The 20,275-nt window shown below is 47.5% G+C and overlaps 1 protein-coding gene across 2 annotated transcripts in view; it reads right to left on the bottom strand.

Annotated features, from left to right (window-relative positions):
• TBC1D9 (TBC1 domain family member 9) overlaps positions 1–20,275 on the bottom strand; it is a 98,521-nt gene that overhangs the window by 9,487 nt on the left and 68,759 nt on the right. For both annotated transcript variants that reach the window (XM_075348352.1, XM_075348360.1), the window contains exons 15-18: positions 17,713–17,781; positions 6,033–6,273; positions 3,214–3,279; positions 2,931–3,014 (exon numbers count right to left, since the gene is read on the bottom strand). In XM_075348352.1, the coding sequence (XP_075204467.1) occupies positions 2,931–3,014; positions 3,214–3,279; positions 6,033–6,273; positions 17,713–17,781 (460 nt within the window). The remainder of the gene's footprint in view (positions 1–2,930; positions 3,015–3,213; positions 3,280–6,032; positions 6,274–17,712; positions 17,782–20,275) is intronic.

The raw sequence follows: 20,275 nt of genomic DNA, 5'->3' as shown, positions 1-20,275 counted from the left end.
GCTCCAGCGGCATCAGCATCGCCTTGCATCTCCATCCTCACTGTGGCGCAGTTAGTTTTTGAAATGCTCAAAATGGCGGCAAAGTTCAGTTATTATTAAACAGTTTTCAAGGCACACGTTACCCAGGGTTACTGGGCCTTGTCCAGATCCTGTTCGTGACGCCAAAAGCTGACCCGCCCCAGGGCCGTGGGGTACTCGGTTCCGGGTGTTGGTTAATGGGATTATGTCACGGGGGCCTGTGCCCATTCCCATGGCCCTGGTGGTCGCTGAAAGTCAATAAATAATAAAAATTTTAAAAAAATAAAAAAAAAATAATAATAAAGAAAAAAAAAAAATAAATAAAAGTATTTTGTGACGCCACCTACGGTTCCAGTATGGTTACTGGGGCTGCAGGTCAGACCTCTGGGGTGATGGTTAGGCAGCCAGTTGTTTATGCTTCCCGTAGGTGAAGCAGGATCCCCAGGGCAGTTTTAGTAGTACACAGATATGGCGGTTTTTCTTCACAGCCTTTTCAACTGTCACTTTAGTGCAGCAGCCTATGGCTCCTCAGATGAAGAAATAAAGTGCGTCACACCAATTCATTAACTCTGACCAGGTTTTACTTGCAGGTGTTAAAAATGGGTTCAGTTTCTGATGTTACAGTTTTTGGGTAATCTGGGAACAGTTCAGGATCTCTGCAACAGGTCAGTTGTGTGGCCTCCCTGCTGCGCTATGTTTCTCCTTGGTACTAGGCTGCCTGTAGCTATACCTTGTCCCTCTCTCACTGTCTTCACCTGTATGACAGGTGGCGGGAGCTTCTCTAAGGGGCACTGCTGTACTCATTGCGGTCTCTAAGCTCTGTGTAACGGCTTTGCCTTCAGGTGCTGCTGCGGCCAGGAGATCTGCAGTCTCCCTGGCCCCCGGTCTTTATTGCTGGGCAGATTAGATCCCTCACAATCTCGGATGCCGTTGTCCGGTAATCAGCGCTGTTCCTTGGGGATGAACCGGTCGGGCTCCACCTCCCCGGTCACTCCTCTTTTGCCTCACTTCTGATCCCTCAGGCGGTCACACAGTTACTTGTGCAGGCTAAGCACTGCCCTCTCCATTTTGATGTCTTCCCTCACTCTCTGCTCGCACAGTCTCCTTTTCTCCAACTGTCAACTGTCTCTCTGACTCCGCCTCCAAACCTGGCTTTAAAGGGGACTTCACCTGAACTCGACTTGTAGAGCTCCCCCTCCAGGCTTGGAGTGGAAATCTTGTATGTGGGATTACCTAATGTGGAGATCCTTCCCTGCCCAGGTACAGGTATATTTGTGGCAACTGAACCCTGGGGTGCCACATAGGCAGCATTGACAGTGCTTCCTCCTCTGGACCCAGTGATCATGTGAATTCTAGGTGTAGGGAGGGAGCAGGAGCTGCTCAATATTAACAGGCCCAGATTGGCTCTGCTAGGCTGCAGGAGGCTGAATTTGCCCTGTAACTGGGGCTAATATACCAGCACTAGTTACATAGAAAATTAGATTAAAAAAAATAAATAAAAAATTAGGAGTACTATGATGACAGTCATGGGGCTCATTGATGGGGACCCCCAGTACCATGATAACATGGCCAACCCCACCTTTGGAGACAATGTGCTGACAGTGGGAGCCCCTTCCCTTTGTCCAAACACTTTGATGTGGTTGTTGCTATTGACAGTTATATCTAGGGGGTTAAATGGCAGCTATGGTGTCCACACTAATGGCAGAAGTTTCAGTAGGAGCCTGCCTATGTATGTCAAAGCCTTAGGGCCCAATTGATCAGTGTTTTTTTGCCAGAATTCTGATGTAAAATACCTAAAAATGGTCACAACATTTTTTGTACAACTTGAAATTGGGCAAATATATTGTAACTTTTGATGGTTACAGCACTCCAGGCCAGCGCCAACACATTTCAGAGACGTGGGAAGAGCTGTGGCAGGACAAGGTCCTCCTGACTAATTCATGATAATTTACGCCACAAAGATGGAATAGAAATGTACACCCTGACTGGCGTAACATCCCCAGCTGTAGCGCACATCAGTTAAAAGATGAGCCAAACTCAATAAGCGCCACACACCTGATGATGAATTTGCTGAATTGTACTGCAGCGCACAGCTCATCAAGGCTGGTGCACAAAACGGAAGTCTAGAAGCCTCAGGGGCGAAATGTTTATTGCAAACGAAGTACAAACTAAGTATTCTCAAGTGTAAAACTAACCAGACAATCATGGCCAAACGTTTGTAGACTGAAGCTCTAAACTTTGTGAAAGTCAAAATTTATGCCAGTGTTTATAGATCTTTGAGTCAGATATCGGAATGGTTACTGAAGTACAATTATCAGCATTTCATATTGTGTTAAATTTTATTGACAAATACACCAAATTTATGCAACTTTTGTCATAACTATAAATACTAGCGAAACGAGCATCGATACTCCTCAGGATTGTACCACTTTACCTTAAAGGGGTTGTCCACTACTTGGACCACCACTTCTGAATTTCAACGTTTCTACACAGTAAACCATCAAACAGCACCTATACTCATCTCCAAAGTGGGGACAGTGAGAGCGCTTGGTGAGAAGCTGCAGATCTCACTTCCTCCTATGTCTAATTTGTCCAAAGGAGGAGAGCTATGCCAACACTGGTTGGCCACAGAGATCACATGACAGAACAATGTCATGCGATCCCCGGGAGAACCAGTGTTGAGGGATTGGTTGTGTTTCTCCATTTAACAACACGCGTGAGGGACTAGGACAACCAACAAGCAAATCAATGATTAAGGTTTAGCATAGAGCAGTTACAAAGTTAGTAAATATAAACTGACATATTTGCAATTGTTAAAAGGTTACAAATTAGCTAATACAGCCTAGTGGCTTGGTCATCGTCAACCTCAGGTTGTAATAGCAGCAAACCTGCTTTCATAGATGTTGGCATACCTTGGCTACACTCAGGTGCGATGTCTTCAAAGTACTGTGCGGCCTCAAAAGCCGAATCTGGTTCTTCTTGGTCTGGAGACAGGTCTGAAAGGGTCAATAATGTATCATCACTATATAGGTTAACGGTCTGTGGACTGAACATTTGAAACAGGTTAACAATCCCTATACAGAAAGAATTAATGTACGTAAGTTGTAAACCTTGATCTTATCGGCAGTAATTTCTATCCACGTATACCAGAAGTGCGAGGACTGATGTAATGCTCAGCAGCTCCGAAGAACTCACCAGGCACGATGTGCATTCTGTACAACAGCTTCAGTTTTTCTGTAAGGTCACCATGGCAGGCTGCACCTGAGGACACAAATACCCTATTACCACAATAAGCCGGGATGTTATGACTAAATCTGGTATCGGATCAGAGTTGCCCAAATCTCTACTGTCCCTTCCTACTAGTTCCGTATACGAGTAGCTGTAGCAGCGTGGACAGGCCACTAGACACTGTGGGCATCACAATAACTCTGCATTTCACAATGTATGCTTGTTGAATGCTACTAATTAACATATCACATATACTAATAGGCTCGTATTCAGCTGACTTAGGGATAAAGAGCTTCCACTTAGCCTTACTCGGGCCAGTAAACATTGGTTTACTTATTTGGTGTAAGGAATTGCAGTCTGCTGTGCGACTGGATGCCATAAAAAAGTAAAATTAAAAAATACAAGATAACGATAAAGTGTCTTAGGCATACCTGACCAGCACTTTCTACCTATAGCATCCCTCCCCATTTCCTTATAGATTGTAAGCAGGGGCCTTTCTCCTCCTGTAACAGTTGAATTACGTTACTTCGTAATATCTTTATTTTTTGTACAAGTCCCCGCACAATTGTAAAGTGTTGAGGAATATGTTGGCGCTATAGAAATAAAATTATTATTATTAGTAAAAGGTTATAGCGCACAGTATGTTTTTGCCATGTGCAGTACCTATGGGCATAGATAATATATAAACAGCGGGTAAAATAAGTATTACTCAGGTCACCAATTTAAGGAAATATTTTTCTAAAGGTGCTATTGACATGAATTTCTCAACAGATGTCGGCAACAACCCATCCAATCTACACAGGCAAAGAAATCAAACTATAAATGACCATACAATTTAGTGAGTGGTGTATATAATTAGAAATGACACACAGAAAAAGTATTAAACACGAAGAAAGAGGTGAGAAACCCATGGAAAGTCAGGACATCAGCCGAAATTTTTCAGTAATAGGAAAGCAAACCTACAACTTACTGAAAAATAATATCAGCTAGTTCATCTGATGGCCTATAAAAAGGTGTTTCATTACCAAGGTGCCACACAAGAAACATCTCATGATGGGTAAAACAAGTGCAACCTTATTACAAAACATACTGATGGCATTGATTACAGAAGAATTCCTAAACTACTGAAGCTTCCAGTGAGCACTGTTTGGGCCATAATCCGGAAGTGGAAATGACAATTTCACCATAAACTGGCCACGACCAGGTGCTCCCCGCAAGATTTCAGACAGACAGAGGAGTTAAAAAATTATCAAAAGAGTTGTCCAAGAGCCAAGGATCACCTGTAGAGAGCTACAAAAAGACTTGGAATCAGCAGGTGCAATTGGTTCAAAGAAAACAATAATACACGCAACCTCCATGGCCTGTATGTACACTCACCGCACAAAGCTTCATTGCTGAACAAAATGCATGTCCAAGAGCGTTTAAAGTTTGCTCAACAAAATTTAGACAAACCTGTGAATACTAGGAGAATATAGTCTGCTCAGATGAGACCAAAATTGAACTCTTTGGATGTCATAGTACACGTTTGAAAGCCAAAAGGCACTGCATATCAAAATACCATACCAACAGTGGAGCTGTTTTTTAGCATACGGCACAGGCAAATGTCTTATAATTGAAGGATGAATGCACATATGTACTGAGACATTTTTGAGAAAAATCAACTGCCATCTACCAGGATTTTTAATATGAGATGAGGGTGGACATTTCAGCAAGACAATGATCCCAAACACACAGCCAAGGACAAGCTCAACTGATTTAAGAGAAAGAAAATAAAGCTGCTAGAATGGCCCAGGGAATCACCTGACCTGAATCCAATAGAAAATTTATGAAAGGAGGTAAAGTTCAGAGTTCATAGAAGGAGCCCACAGAACATTGAGGATTTGAAGAGTGTTTGTGTAGAAGAATGGCCCAAATTCAACCCTGAGCAATGCATGCGGCTAGTTTCTCCATACAGGAGGCATCTTGAAGCGGTCAGCACCAACAAAGGCTTTTTGTATGAAGCATTAAATAAATTTCAGTAATCGTGTTTAATACTTTTTTCCTGGGTCACTTCTCATTATTACACATCACTTAATTTATGAATATCTATGGTTTGTTTTCTTTGCCTGTGTAGATTGGATGGGTTGTTACCGACATCTGTTGAAAATTTTTGTCAACAGAACCTTTACAAATAGATTTACTTAGAACATTGCTAATGTGTTCAACACTTATTTCGCCTGATGTATATACCCACACCCACATATACTATACACACTCAGCTATTTTGGATGTATTACACCAAAAACTGCCACCTCCCAATGTTGGGCTGGAAAGTAGAGGAGCAGTATGTGACGCTTGAATGGTAAAGTGATGGTGGCCTCATCTGGTTTTTGTTCATTTGTCCTGCAGTGATGATACAGTGTAGGTATTGTGTACACTGGTCTCAGTGGCCACGTATGTCAGCAGTGCTAAAGGCAGTAATTGGCTGCAATGGTCACTTAGATGTACAGCAAGGACACCAAACACCAAAACCAGTAGGGACTGGCAGAGCACTGGTGCTGGAGCAGCACTGAGGTTGACGTGTGAGTTATGGTTCGTTTGTTATTTTATAACATTTCCTGCATGTATTTTCATTGTCTATATTGTCAGACAGTAGACAGCCCATTTCAGTTGAACTGGGATAGGAAATTCTTACTTTAGCCACTAGGTGTCACCATTCTTTTACCTTTGTATTGCATAGACTGATTAATTTTTGTGTAAACGACACATTGATGTATAATAAAATCCAACAAAAAAAACAAACTCACTTAGCCCCGAAACAAACTCTCGAAAGTTGATTAAACCATCGCCATTTCCATCCAGAAGCTTAAAGATGCGAAAAGCCATGATATCCATGTGTGTACCACACGCCCAAGGAAAGAGTAAGACAAACAAGCTCTTGAACTGTTGGAAGTCTATTCGGTATTGCTCAAGATAGGGCAAGGATGGGTCATGGCGCTCTATGGAACTGCTGGTACCTCCCCAGTAGCAGCTCGTCAGGTGCTCTGCCTGAAACAATAAGAATTGAAGGGGTCATAAATAAGTCATTACATATAATACTAACTAGACTTATTGATTAAGGAAGCATGCACCAGAGCTATTCAGGTATATGTCACAAACCACCGGGGGGGTCACTCAGAAATCCCCCGCGCTGGCTACCAGTACGTCACAATCGGGGGGTAACAAGTGGGGGTCACCCCTACTTTATACCTCCCGACCGACAGACAGAGCACGTGACGCGCTCTCTAGCGCCCCTCTTATAGTCAGGCCAATTATGGAATTGCCCGACAATAAGCAAGGAGGCCGCTATACTACTTATGCCGATTATTGAAGGGTCCCCGGTGAGAGTAAGGTATATATTCCTCCGACCTCCGCGGGCGGAATATATAATATCTTCCCGAATCTCACTGGCCTCCCCACAATAATCCTTGGCACAACTCGCTGCCACCAACCGCTTCACGGTAACTATTAGCCGAACACACAGACGTGGGATTCAAGATCGAGATAACAGAACAGCCCAAGATTAATTATATAATTTAATCGCCTAAAGCACACTAGAAACTACAATATATACAATAGGGAATCTACAGAATATACAGTTATGTCAGAGTACAGTTACAATCAAAGCATGGGTTACAAACAGGCATACACAGTTCCAGCAGTTACCTTGTTGCGTCTGGCCACAGGGGGGCGCTGTAGACCAGGTTTCCAGGAACTCCCACAGATGTTTCCTACACGTGCCCCCAGCGAGAAGAACCCTGGAAAATGGCCGAAGTAGGGTTATCAACCTGGCCAAATCCAGGTCCCCTCCTACCTTCGTGACCTCACAGGGAGCACTGCTCCACCCCTGGCTTGAGTTATGGACAATATCCCAACATGGAATATGGGCCATAACTTTGCCTGGGAGCGTCGTAGGTGGACGCCAATGCTCTCATTGTGACAGTTATGAATTTAGCTACAGAACGAGGGGACTCATGACCTGTCTGCCAGTTCCCCATTGGCTGATATCACGCCTGGGGCATTTCCCAATGTCCTGCTCCCCTAAAAAGGGTGTGCCGGCATCGTCCGCATGCAGAGACACCATTTTTATGGTTGCCATATTTATCGGAAATATGGCTTGCGAGATATGAACCATTTTTTACTGGAGTCGTTCTGTCTGGCTATTTCCATAGCCTTGCTAATGAGATACAGCTCTTGTTACAGGGTGACGGCAGGGAGTCATCCTGTGTCCTTTGTCCTAAAGCCACCTAATTTCCATATCACAGGACATGGCCATGGAGTTTGTTGCTAAACCAGTTGTGTGAAGGAAAGGGGGGGGGGTGACACCAGGAGAGGGCTTCCTGACATACTTGAATATCATGATTTATCGTCATCTCTCCGGATTTACCTCACACCTCCCCCCTTTTGAGGGCGCTAGGGGGCAGCACACTCCGGTGTTCCCCCGTGCGCCCGTCCGCGACCTCTCCTTGTCGGGACAGCCCGTCTGCGTTACCGTGGTCACGGCCCCTTTTGTGGCGAATGGTGAAGTTGTATTGCTGGAGCGCAAGGCTCCATCGCAACAATCGCCCATTCGTCCCAGAGACGGTGTGCAACCAGCTGAGGGGATTGTGGTCCGTCTCCACGATGAAGTGGCGCCCGTATAGATAGGGTTGCAGACGCTGCAGGGCCCACACTATGGCCAGGCACTCCTTCTCCATCGTGGAATAGGCAACTTCCCTTGGTAACAGCTTCCTGCTCAGGTACAAGACTGGGTGCTCTTGGCTCGCAGAGTCCACCTGGCTGAGCACCGCACCGAGGCCGAAGTCACTGGCGTCGGTCTGTACTACAAACGGCCGCGTGAAGTCGGCTGCCTGTAGCACGGGCGGGCTGGACAGGGCGTCCTTTAGGGCCCGGAAGGCTGTCTCGCAGTCCATTGTCCAATCGACTGCAGAGGGCAGCTTCTTCTTGGTGAGGTCCGTCAGGGGCTTTGCCAGGCTACTATAGCATGGAACAAACCTCCTATAGTACCCAGCGGTCCCCAAGAAGGACATCACCTGCTTCTTGGTCCTGGGGGTGGGCCAGGATGCGATGGCTTCCACTTTCTCAGGCTCGGGCTTCAGTGTTCTCCCACCTACCCGGTGACCGAGGTACTGGACCTCGCTCATGGCCAGCTGACACTTTCCCGGCTTGATGGTCAAACCTGCCCGGTGGATCCGCCTGAGCACCTGTGCTAGATGCTCTAGGTGGTCCTCCCAGGTGGGACTGAAGACGGCAGTGTCATCTAGGTACGCGGCCGCGTACCCTTCAAGTCCCTTGAGCAGGGTGTTGACCATCCGCTGGAAAGTGGCAGGGGCATTCCTCATCCCGAATGGCATCACCGTGGACTCGTATAGTCCAAATGGGGTAATAAAGGCAGAGCGTTCCCTGGCCTTGCGAGTCAGGGGGATCTGCCAATATCCCCGGCTCAGATCCATGATGGTCAGGTACTGAGCCCCGGCCAACTGATCGAGCAGGTCATCGATGCGTGGCATTGGGTACGCATCGGCGACCGTGACAGCATTGAGCCCCCTGTAGTCCACGCAGAACCGAGTGGTTCGGTCCTTCTTAGGGACGAGGACTACAGGCGAGGCCCAAGCGCTGTTGGATGCCTGGATCACCCCCAGCTTCAGCATCTCGTCAATCTCCTGGCGCATGTGTTGCTGCACCTCCAGGGAGACCCGATATGCTGAACGCCGGATCGGGGGATGATCCCCAGTGTCCACGTGATGGACAGCCAAGTCAGTCCTTCCGGGCTGGTTGGTAAACAACCCCCGGAAGGGGAGGAGGGTGGCCCACAGCTGGGACCGTTGGTCTTCCAAGAGCTGGTGGCCAACCTCCACATCCTCAATGGATCCGCCTGCCCTAACCTGGGCTAGCATATCCAAGAGGGTTTCCGCTTCTCCCTCCTCGGGCAGGTTGCACACGGGGAGCGCACATGCCTCCCGCTCATGATGTGCCTTCATCATGTTCACATGGAAGGGCTTCCGCCTTCCACGGGCAGGGTCCAGGGTGACCAGGTACGTCACAGGGTTGAGCTGCTGGTACACGAGGTATGGGCCTTCCCAGGCTGCCTGAAGCTTGTCCTGTGGTACGGGGACCAGTACCCACACCTCTTGACCCACTTGGTAGGTCCTCTCACAAGCGTTCTGGTCGTACCAACGCTTCTGATCGGCCTGGGCTTGAGCCATATTGTCGTGTACCAGTTGCGTCAAGGCCTGCATTTTGTCCCGGAAGCGCATGACATACTCGATAACCGACACTCCAGGGGTGGCCAAATCCCCTTCCCAAGCCTCTTTCACCAGAGCCAGGGGGCCCCGCACACGTCGCCCGTACAGGAGCTCAAACGGTGAGAATCCTGTTGAGGCCTGTGGAACCTCCCGGTAAGCAAATAACAGGTGTGGGAGATACCGCTCCCAGTCACGCCCATGGGAGTCGACCAACATCTTAAGCATCTGCTTTAAGGTGCCATTGAACCGCTCGCACAGGCCATTAGTCTGTGGATGGTACGGGCTGGCCACCAGATGTCGCACCTGGACTTGCTTACAGAGGGCCTCCATCAGCTGGGACATGAATTGGGTCCCCCGGTCAGTGAGCATTTCCTGGGGAAAACCCACTCGGGAGAAAATCTCCAGCAATGCGGTGGCCACCTTGTCAGCCCGAATGGACGACAAGGCCACTGCTTCTGGGTACCGGGTGGCATAGTCCACTACCGTCAGTAGGAAGCGTTTCCCGGAGCTGCTGGGGATGGCCAGCGGGCCGACCAGATCCACAGCCACCCTCCTGAAAGGCTCATCGATGATTGGCAGAGATACTAGTGGGGCTTTGGGGTGTGGCCCCGCCTTCCCCACTCTCTGACAGGTTTCACACGAACGGCAGTAGGCAGCCACATCGGCCCCCATTTTTGGCCAGTAGAAATGCTGGTTTAACCTGGCCTTGGTCTTAGCGATCCCTAGGTGTCCGGCCATCGGAATCTCATGTGCGATCCGCAACAACTCCGTCCGGAACGGATAGGGTACCACTAACTGTCGGTCCCTGGGCCACGCCTCCGGTGAACCCTGCTGGACCGTGGCCCGGTACAGCCGTCCTTGGTCCCAGACCACTCGCTTCGGGTCCGAGTCCGAGGGAGGCTGTGCCGCCTGCTCCTTTAGAGCTTTCAGGCTGTCGTCAGCTTCTAACGCTGCCTGAAACTCCTGACTAGATGTGGCCAGAATCGACGAGACTGTCACATCTTCAGTCAGTACCCCGGGACCTGTGTCCTGGCCTCCACCTGACTCGGCTGCCACTTGGTCAGAAGGGGAAGAGCTATCGGACCTCCGGGAGGCCCCTTGGCTTCCAGCACTCCCACTGCGGGTGACAGCGGCCACAGCCGCTGCGACCGTGGGTCGTGCCTGCTCCTCCTCCGTTCCTGACCAAGTCGCCGGTTCAGGCAGACCTACCTGGCTTCCTGACACCCCGGTTGTGGGGGAACCATGCACCGAGATCTTACCTGGGAGCACTTCCGCTCCTGGACCGGCCCCAATCTCACCTGCCTGTTCCCCTCCTGCAGCAACAGAACCCCGGTGTGAAATCTCTGGGGACCCCACATTTGCTGTGGTAGCCCCCACCCCACACACTGGTCCTCCCCCTGCAGCACCCTGCTCTCTGCTTATCCCTGCAGAGGGCAACAGATCCCAGCTCACAGGCTGGTTACTTGTAGAGGCATTGTCACACCTTTCTCTGACCCCCTCCCCTGTCACAGCTGCAGCTGTGTGTGTGTCTATGGTGTCTGTGCAAGCAGAAATATCAGAGTTCACTCCCTCCTCCCTTACATCATTCATAGATAACACATTAACATTGTCAGGAGTCATGTCAGCACTGGCTGAAGGTTCAGCCTTTGGGGCGGGGCCAAACTGGGAGGTTATTTGCCCCAAATCTGTCCCAAGTAGCACGTTTGCAGGGATCCGATCAGTTACCCCCACCTCCCTCACCCCTCGCCCTGCGCCCCAGTCCACATAAATGTCAGCAACAGGCAGCGCCGGGTCAATGCCTCCAATCCCGGAGACAGCGAGGGTTTTTCCAGGGATCAAGTCTTGGGGGGACACCATCTCAGGCCGCACCAGAGTCACCTCCGAGGCGCTGTCTCGCAGTCCTATGGTCACAGACTGGCCGACGGTGACAGGTTGGAAGCTGTCCAGGGACCTACCACCACCCCCACCCACACAATACACCTTGGGCGGCCCTTGGGACGGGGACGGAGCCGGGGCCTTGGGACGCTGAGGGCACATGGCCTTGAAGTGTCCAGGTAGGTTGCACTGGTGGCACCGTCTTGGTTCTGCCACGGGCCTGGAGAGGGGAGTTGAGGGGGACACCCCCTGCAGTCTAGGGGCAGGTGGGGCAGTCGCAGAGTTCATCTTACCCCCTCTCCAGGTGCTGCTGGTGGCTGCTCTCCTGGCTTCAGGAGCCCGATTGTTGGTGTAGTCATCTGCCAGGGCAGCTGTAGCCGTGGATCCCTTTGGCTTCTGGTCTCGGATGAACTGGCGGAGATCCTCAGGGCAGTTCCACAAGAGTTGCTCCGTGATGAACAAGTCCAGGATCTCCGGTCCGGTGGAAAGCTGCAGGCCTTGGGTCCAGTGGTCGGCAGCTCGGGCAAGTGCCCGCCGGTGGTCAGCCCAGGAGTCCTTTGGTCCCTTCTGCAGCGTCCGGAACTTCTTGCGGTAGGACTCCGGGGTGAGGTTGTACTGTTGGATCAGGGCCCGCTTGATGGTGTCGTAGCCCTGATCCGCCTCAGCAGGCAAGTCCCCAAGGATATCCAGGGCCTTACCCCTTAAACGGGGGGTCAGGTATTTGGCCCACTGGTCCTTGTTCAGATGATGCTGCAAGCAAGTCCGTTCAAAAGCAGTCAAGAAAGAGTCCAAGTCTCCATCCTTCTCCAGCACTGGGAAGTCCTCAACACGGACCTTTGGAAGTTTGGTGTCTGGAAGGTCACGGGTGGCTGATGAGGGCCGGAGCTGAGCTAGCTGCAGCTGGTAGTTACGCTCTGCCTGGCGCTCTTCACGCGCTGCTTGCCGCTCACGCTCGGCCATGAGTTCCTTGTAGCCCTCCCGGTCTCCAGCCTGGCGTAGGGCCATAGCCATTTGAAGAAGGCTATCCGAGCCTCCCAGGCTCGGTGGGATGGCACGTGGTGATCTGCGGCCCGCTGCGGAGCCTGGTGATTCACTGTCCATGGCAGAGCGGAGGGCTGGCATCTGGCTCGTTGAGGACCCTTGGGCGAGCTGCTCCTCATCTTGTCCAGCAGTGCCCGGTTGTGCAATGTCCTCTGCAGAGCTGTTTTCTGGCGTCGAGCTCCTGGAGGGCTCGTGGACAACCTCCTCATCGTCTCTGGCCTGAGCATCGGCCATTCCTTTGGCTTTGCTCCTGGTGCTATCAGCCATTGTTGCAGACTTTGGTCACTGACACAGAACTGACACCTGATGCCTCCACACACCTTACAGTATCTGCACTCTGACACTCTAGTGTTGAGCTAGTCTGAAGACCCCAGCAGCCACAGCTGCTGCAGGCAGTCTTTAGTGTCTGGGAGTATGGGTCTCACACTCACACACACTATTATCTCGATCCCACCGCTTGCCACCAATATGTCACAAACCACCGGGGGGGTCACTCAGAAATCCCCCGCGCTGGCTACCAGTACGTCACAATCGGGGGGTAACAAGTGGGGGTCACCCCTACTTTATACCTCCCGACCGACAGACAGAGCACGTGACGCGCTCTCTAGCGCCCCTCTTATAGTCAGGCCAATTATGGAATTGCCCGACAATAAGCAAGGAGGCCGCTATACTACTTATGCCGATTATTGAAGGGTCCCCGGTGAGAGTAAGGTATATATTCCCCCGACCTCCGCGGGCGGAATATATAATATCTTCCCGAATCTCACTGGCCTCCCCACAATAATCCTTGGCACAACTCGCTGCCACCAACCGCTTCACGGTAACTATTAGCCGAACACACAGACGTGGGATTCAAGATCGAGATAACAGAACAGCCCAAGATTAATTATATAATTTAATCGCCTAAAGCACACTAGAAACTACAATATATACAATAGGGAATCTACAGAATATACAGTTATGTCAGAGTACAGTTACAATCAAAGCATGGGTTACAAACAGGCATACACAGTTCCAGCAGTTACCTTGTTGCGTCTGGCCACAGGGGGGCGCTGTAGACCAGGTTTCCAGGAACTCCCACAGATGTTTCCTACACGTGCCCCCAGCGAGAAGAACCCTGGAAAATGGCCGAAGTAGGGTTATCAACCTGGCCAAATCCAGGTCCCCTCCTACCTTCGTGACCTCACAGGGAGCACTGCTCCACCCCTGGCTTGAGTTATGGACAATATCCCAACATGGAATATGGGCCATAACTTTGCCTGGGAGCGTCGTAGGTGGACGCCAATGCTCTCATTGTGACAGTTATGAATTTAGCTACAGAACGAGGGGACTCATGACCTGTCTGCCAGTTCCCCATTGGCTGATATCACGCCTGGGGCATTTCCCAATGTCCTGCTCCCCTAAAAAGGGTGTGCCGGCATCGTCCGCATGCAGAGACACCATTTTTATGGTTGCCATATTTATCGGAAATATGGCTTGCGAGATATGAACCATTTTTTACTGGAGTCGTTCTGTCTGGCTATTTCCATAGCCTTGCTAATGAGATACAGCTCTTGTTACAGGGTGACGGCAGGGAGTCATCCTGTGTCCTTTGTCCTAAAGCCACCTAATTTCCATATCACAGGACATGGCCATGGAGTTTGTTGCTAAACCAGTTGTGTGAAGGAAAGGGGGGGGGGGTGACACCAGGAGAGGGCTTCCTGACATACTTGAATATCATGATTTATCGTCATCTCTCCGGATTTACCTCACAGTATACAATAAAGGGAATAGGTCACACACTATTTGTGCAATTGCACAGAGACCCAAAAAGGTAAGGGGGGTCCCCTTCTGCCTCCAAAACACAAGCAACTTCTGTCACAAACACAAAGATGTGCATTATAATAAACTACAGGATTTCAAAGTGCCCAAATACTTCAAAGTGCCTCCTGACGAAGCTGCGGGCGAAACGCGTGTCAAAGCACTGGGCAGTGTGGTCCTTAATTTGGCACATTAACAATGGCACAACCTGGTTGCTATTTTGGACTGACTGCACTTTGGCACTTTATCTGGGTAATCCAGCAGTAGGCGTAGGTCCTTTTTCTAGGGCCTGGGACACACGGTTTACTAGGATTTTTCTATGGTATATACCTTCAAATAGTTTATTGGGATTTTTTTTCACTTCTTTTCATGTCTAGAGTCCCTGGTGTTGTCTATGTTCCAATATCCTTCTACTTATACGAATCATGTATTTACTGTTATAAGAATTTTTAAGAGTTACTTTATTTAGGCCATCAGTCTTTGTTTTATGGTTTTATGGGGTGTTTTTAGGTTTGCTTCCACAATTTCTAATTAAATAATTTAATAAAGATTTGAATTTTCTTCCCTTTTTGCAATTTTACTAATTTAATAATGGATTTTCTGGTAGTCTAAAAACCCTTTGGTACCCCAAATACTGTTGCTGCATAGGAGCCCTTCTCTGTCCGCTTCGGCACAAAGTAGTGGTACACAACCAAGCGCAGATGCTCAGTGCACTCAGGACGTGGCCAAACAGCTCAGCCCATTCTTCCACCTATATCTCATAGAATCCCAAGGAAGACTATGGGGGGTGCATTATACTATATGGCAGACTATTGTGTGCATTACATTATATGGAGGACTATGGGGGTGCATTTATGAAGGATTATGGGGTATATTATACTATAAAGGGAGGACTATGGGGTGCATTATATATGGAGGACTATAAAGGGTGCATTATATTATATGGAGGACTATGGGGTGCATTATACTATATTGGAGGAGTATGGGGTGTATTGTATATAGAGGACTATGGGGTGCATCGTGTATGGATACTATGGGATGCATTGTGGATAGAGGACTATGGAGGGTGCATTATATTATACGGAGGACTATGGGATGCATTATACTACATGGAGGTCTATGCGGGGTGCATTATACTAAATGGAGAACTATAGGGGGGGTACATTATTTTATGGAGGACTATGGAATGCATTATACTAAATGGAGAAACTTTATGGGGCCCATTATACCATATGGAGGACTATGTGGGGTACATTATATTATACTATATAGAAGGTAATGTGGGGCCATTATACTATATGGAAGGCTATGTCGGGGCCATTATAATTTTTGGAAGACTATGTGGAAGCCATTTTAATATTTGGAGGGTTATGTTGGGGCCATTATGATATTTGCAGTGATGTGAAGGAGCCTTTATACTTTAAGGAGGGCCATTTGATGGCCATTATACTGTGTGCAAACAATTATACCGTATGAAGGGCTGTGTCAAGGTCATTATACTGTTTGTATTAAGGCTTTCACTAGCCCTCCAGTGTGTAGAGTTATGTGGGGGCCATTATACTGTATGTAAGCCCATTAAACTTCCGGACTTTGTGTGGGTCACAGATTGGGATTATACTGTGTTCAGTGCATCATGGTAGGGTGATCATACTGTGTGTGTGGAGGAATTTACTGTGGGGGCATTATACTGTGTTTGCGGTTTACTCTTGTTGGCACTATACTTTATGGGTGCAATGAGAGTGGAATCCAGGGTCTTCAAAAGCAGGAAAATTACTCTGAAAGAGCTAAAAACTTGTGACATATGGTATGTGACTTGGACAAATATTTTTTTTTTTTCTGAGGGAGGGGGGAATCACCGCGATCAGTGATTTGCGGTCACAGCTGGACGTTCTCTTTTTTGATCGCAAATCACCCGAGTGACATCACCGCTGATTGAGGCTCAGTCTCCATTTGCGGTCACAGCAGGCAGTCATGCTCTATGGCCGCTCGCTGTGACTTACATGTAGCAGAGCTGAATCGTCGTGTTACCTAGTGTGTATTATGCCTGACCTGAATGTGTGTTTTAGGGTTAATAAACAAGTGTAAGAGGGTGTTTTTTGTATTTTATTCCAAATAAAGGATTTTTATGGTGTTTGTGTTTATTTACTTTCACCTACAGATTAGTGATGGGGGGGGGTGTCTCATAGATGCCTCCCATTACTAATCTAGGGCTTAGTGGCTGCTGTGGACTGTCATTTACTCCCTCATTACCCCGAAAGCCACCGCACCAGGACAATCGGGGAGAGTCGGGTAAACCGCCGGGCTTGCCGCATCTAATAGATGCAGTCCAATTCGCAAGGACCTCCCCAGTCTGAGAAGAACAGCCCCCAGCTGTCGGGCTTTATCTTGGCTGGGTATCAAAATTAGGGAGGACCGCACATATTTTTTTTTTAAAATGATTTATTTAAAAGATTTAAGAAAAGAAAAAAAAAAAAAGCCGCATGTGGTTCCTCTTATATTGATACACAGCCAAGGCTGGAGGCTGCAGCCTGTAGCCATAGGCTTGGTCTGTGCTGGGTATCATAATTCGGGGGGACCCTATGCTAATTGTTTTATTTATTTATTTGTATACCACGATACTGACCCACAGACAGCGCTTGTGACTGGTTGCAGTCAGACGGTGTCACAAAGGCTGGCAGCGCATTTTACTGCAACCAATCACAGACGCCAGTGGGGGAAAAAAGTGATGCATATGCGATGAGACTAGTGTGCGGCACTGGAAGTGAATGCTTGAACTGGAGCAGTGTGCCGCCATGACAGAGCCTCCTTAAGTACGATGCATGCGCTCCTATCCCTTCTAGCAACATTTTTAATCTCCGGATTCTGGTCCCCATAGACTTATATATGGACTGGAACCAGGCTTAAAATTAAAGATATAAAAAAAAAAAACAAAAAAAAAAATAACAGGAACCTGCCGCTCCTGATTATCTGTGAGTACACTCATCTCTAATAAGAAACTTTATAGTACCACAAGGGAACATGATTGCATTGATAATACACTGTATAACTTCTCTATCCTGCCAGTGTGGATTTTTTTTCTACTTTTCTAATGAGGTATACAGGTCACTTATTTAACTTTTCTATTTTATCATTGTTTCTTGTTCTCTACTTTTTAAGTTACTGTATTTGACTTTGAGAAACAATTTTAGTATAGCCACATGTATAACCTCTATATCAGACAAACTCCTGAGCAATTTTCAGGCACATCGTGTATTATTTTTCCATTTATACTTGAATGAGACAGATTTTTTTTTATAGAGCACATAGAATACACTGCAATATAAATGATCAGTTACATACAATAATAAAAAAAATAAATTATATTCCTTAGGCATCAATCACTTCTACTGTTCGGATGTTCCTATAATAGAAATAATTGGCCGATTCTCACTACGTATATAGTTAGGATTTACATGGTTGGCTCTGAAGTTAAGATTATACTACATACCTTAAAGAGCGCAAACAGCTCTTCCAGCTCATCAACAGTAAATGCTGTGTCAGTCACAATAGTGCGGACCTAATAAGCAGACATAGAAAGCCATTAGCAAGCATTCTCCCACAGCATAGCCATACTTTATAATGGCACATTACTTGTGCATTCAAAGCAATTTGTAACGATACCCATGACACAGCTAATATGTAAACCATTATTCAGCCTATCTACCCATACTTCCCTACTTATTTAATATAAAGTGCTCACATTTCCAAATTTCCTGCAATAATGCAGCAAATTCAGATATACCCAGAATGTGGGAGCACATTACAGCTTTATAGGCACGTGTACAGCCGATGACAATACACAGCTCTGGCAAAAATTAAGAGAGACCACTTGCAAATTGTCAGTTTTTCTGATTTTTCTCTTTATGGGTATATTTTTGAGTAAAATGTAAATTGTTCTTTTATTCTATAAACTACTGACAACATGTCTCCGAATTTCCAAGCAAAAAATTTTGTATTTATTTTCTGAAAATGAGAAATGGTCAAAATAATGCAAAGAAAACAAGTTCATAATCATTTAGAAACAACAATACTAATGTTTTATCTCAGGAAGAGTTCAGAAATCAATATTTTGTGGAATAACCATGATTTTTAATCACAGCTTTCATGCGTCTTGGCATGCTTTCCACCAGTCTTTCACACTGCTTTTAGGTGACCTTATGCCATTCCTGGTGCAAAAATGTAAGCAGTTTTTCTTTGTTTGATGGCTTGTGACTATCCATCTTTCTCTTGATTACATTCGAGAGGTTTTCTATGGGGGTCAGGTCTGGAGATTGGGCTGGCCATGACAGGGTTTTGATGTAGTGGTCCTTCATCCACACATTGATTGACCTAGCTGTGTGGCATGGTGCATTGTCCTGCGGGAAAAAACAGTCCTCAGAGTTGGGGAACCTTGCCTGAGCAGAAGGAAGCAACTGTTTTTCCAGGATAACCTTGTATGTGGCTTGATTCATACGTCCTTCAAAAAGATGTTTGTTGAATTTTACCTAATTTTTAGTTTTGGCCAACACCTGGTCATCTAATGGTTAGATGGAGACCTGGAGAGGCGTACAAGCCACAGTGTTTTGCACCCACTGTGAAATTTGGTGGCGGATCAGTGAGGATCTGGGGATGCTTCAGCAAGGCTGGAATTGGGTAGGTTAATCTTTGCGAAAGATGTATGGATCAAGCCACATACAAAGTTATCCTGAAAAACCAGTTGCTTCCTTCTTCTCAAGTAATGTTCACCAAATCTGAGGACCGTTTTTTTTCCAGCAGGATAAGGCGCCATGCCACACAGCTAGGTCAATGTGTGAATGAAGGACCGCTACATCAAAACCCTTTCATGGAAAGCCCAATCTCCAGACCTGAACCCCATTGAAAAGCTTGGAATGTAATCAAGAGAAAGATGGATAGTCACAAGCCATCAAATAAAGAAGAACTGCTTGCATTTTTGCGCCAGGAGTGGCATAAGGTCACCCAAAAGCAGTGTGAAAGACTGGTGGAACGCATGCCAAGATGCATGAAATCTGTGATAAAAATTCATGGTTATTCCACAAAATATTGATTTCTGAACTCTTCCTGAGTTAAAACATTAGTATTGTTGTTTCTAAATGATTATGAACTTGTTTTCTTTGCATTATTTGAGTTCTGAAAGCAATGCATTGTTTTGTTATTTTGACCATTTCTCATTTTCAGAAAATAAATACAAAACATATTGCTTGGAAATTCGGAGACATTATGTTCGTAGTTTATAGATTAAATGCGCAATTTATTTTTCTTTATAGGTATATTCGTGAGTAAAATATACCGTATTTTTCGCTTTAAAAGACGCACTTTTGTTCCCCCAAATTTTGGGGGAAAGTAGGGGGTGCTTCTTATAATCCGAATATACGGATTATATACTGCAGGGTCCAGGGGAGGTGGGGTTCGCTCTGGAGCTGTGCTGGAGGCTGAGGGAGGCTGGTAGAGGCAGGTGAAAGCTGCGGGCGGCAGCGTTAGATCTCCTGCTCCCGCTCATATAATATGCACAGCTGCTGTCTATCACCGTGGTGCTGAAACCGCACCGTGGTGACGGGCTGGGGGAGCAGCGCATATTATATCTGCCTGTGCTCCCTTTGATCGCACATGCACCCCTGTGTTAGCTATGGCCCCCATGCTGCTGCCCATAGTAAAATAAAAAAACCTCTCTCCTTACCTTCTCCTGCGTGTCTCCCCGGTCTCCCTGCTGCTGCTGTGATCAGGCACGCAGACATATCTCTCTGCTGTGCCGATCACATGACCGCACCGAGAACCAGGAAGTAGGAAGTGCAGGAGACAGGAGGAGCTCAACCCCACAGAGGGAGACACGAGGCAGGACAGTGCTGGAGAAGGTAAGGAAAGAGTTTATTTTACTAAAAGCAGCAGCATGGGGCGATATCTAACACAGGGTGATGTGTGCCAGCCACAGGGGGCCGTGTGCCAGCCACAGGGGGCCGTGTGCCAGCCACAGGGGGCCGTGTGCCAGCCACAGGGGGCCGTGTGCCAGCCACAGG

The sequence above is a fragment of the Anomaloglossus baeobatrachus genome, chromosome 1, assembly GCF_048569485.1.
Source record: "Anomaloglossus baeobatrachus isolate aAnoBae1 chromosome 1, aAnoBae1.hap1, whole genome shotgun sequence".
Taxonomy (NCBI): Eukaryota; Metazoa; Chordata; class Amphibia; order Anura; family Aromobatidae; genus Anomaloglossus; species Anomaloglossus baeobatrachus.
The sequence above is the reverse complement of the archived record's forward strand: the minus strand, read 5'-3'. Positions and strand labels throughout refer to the sequence as shown.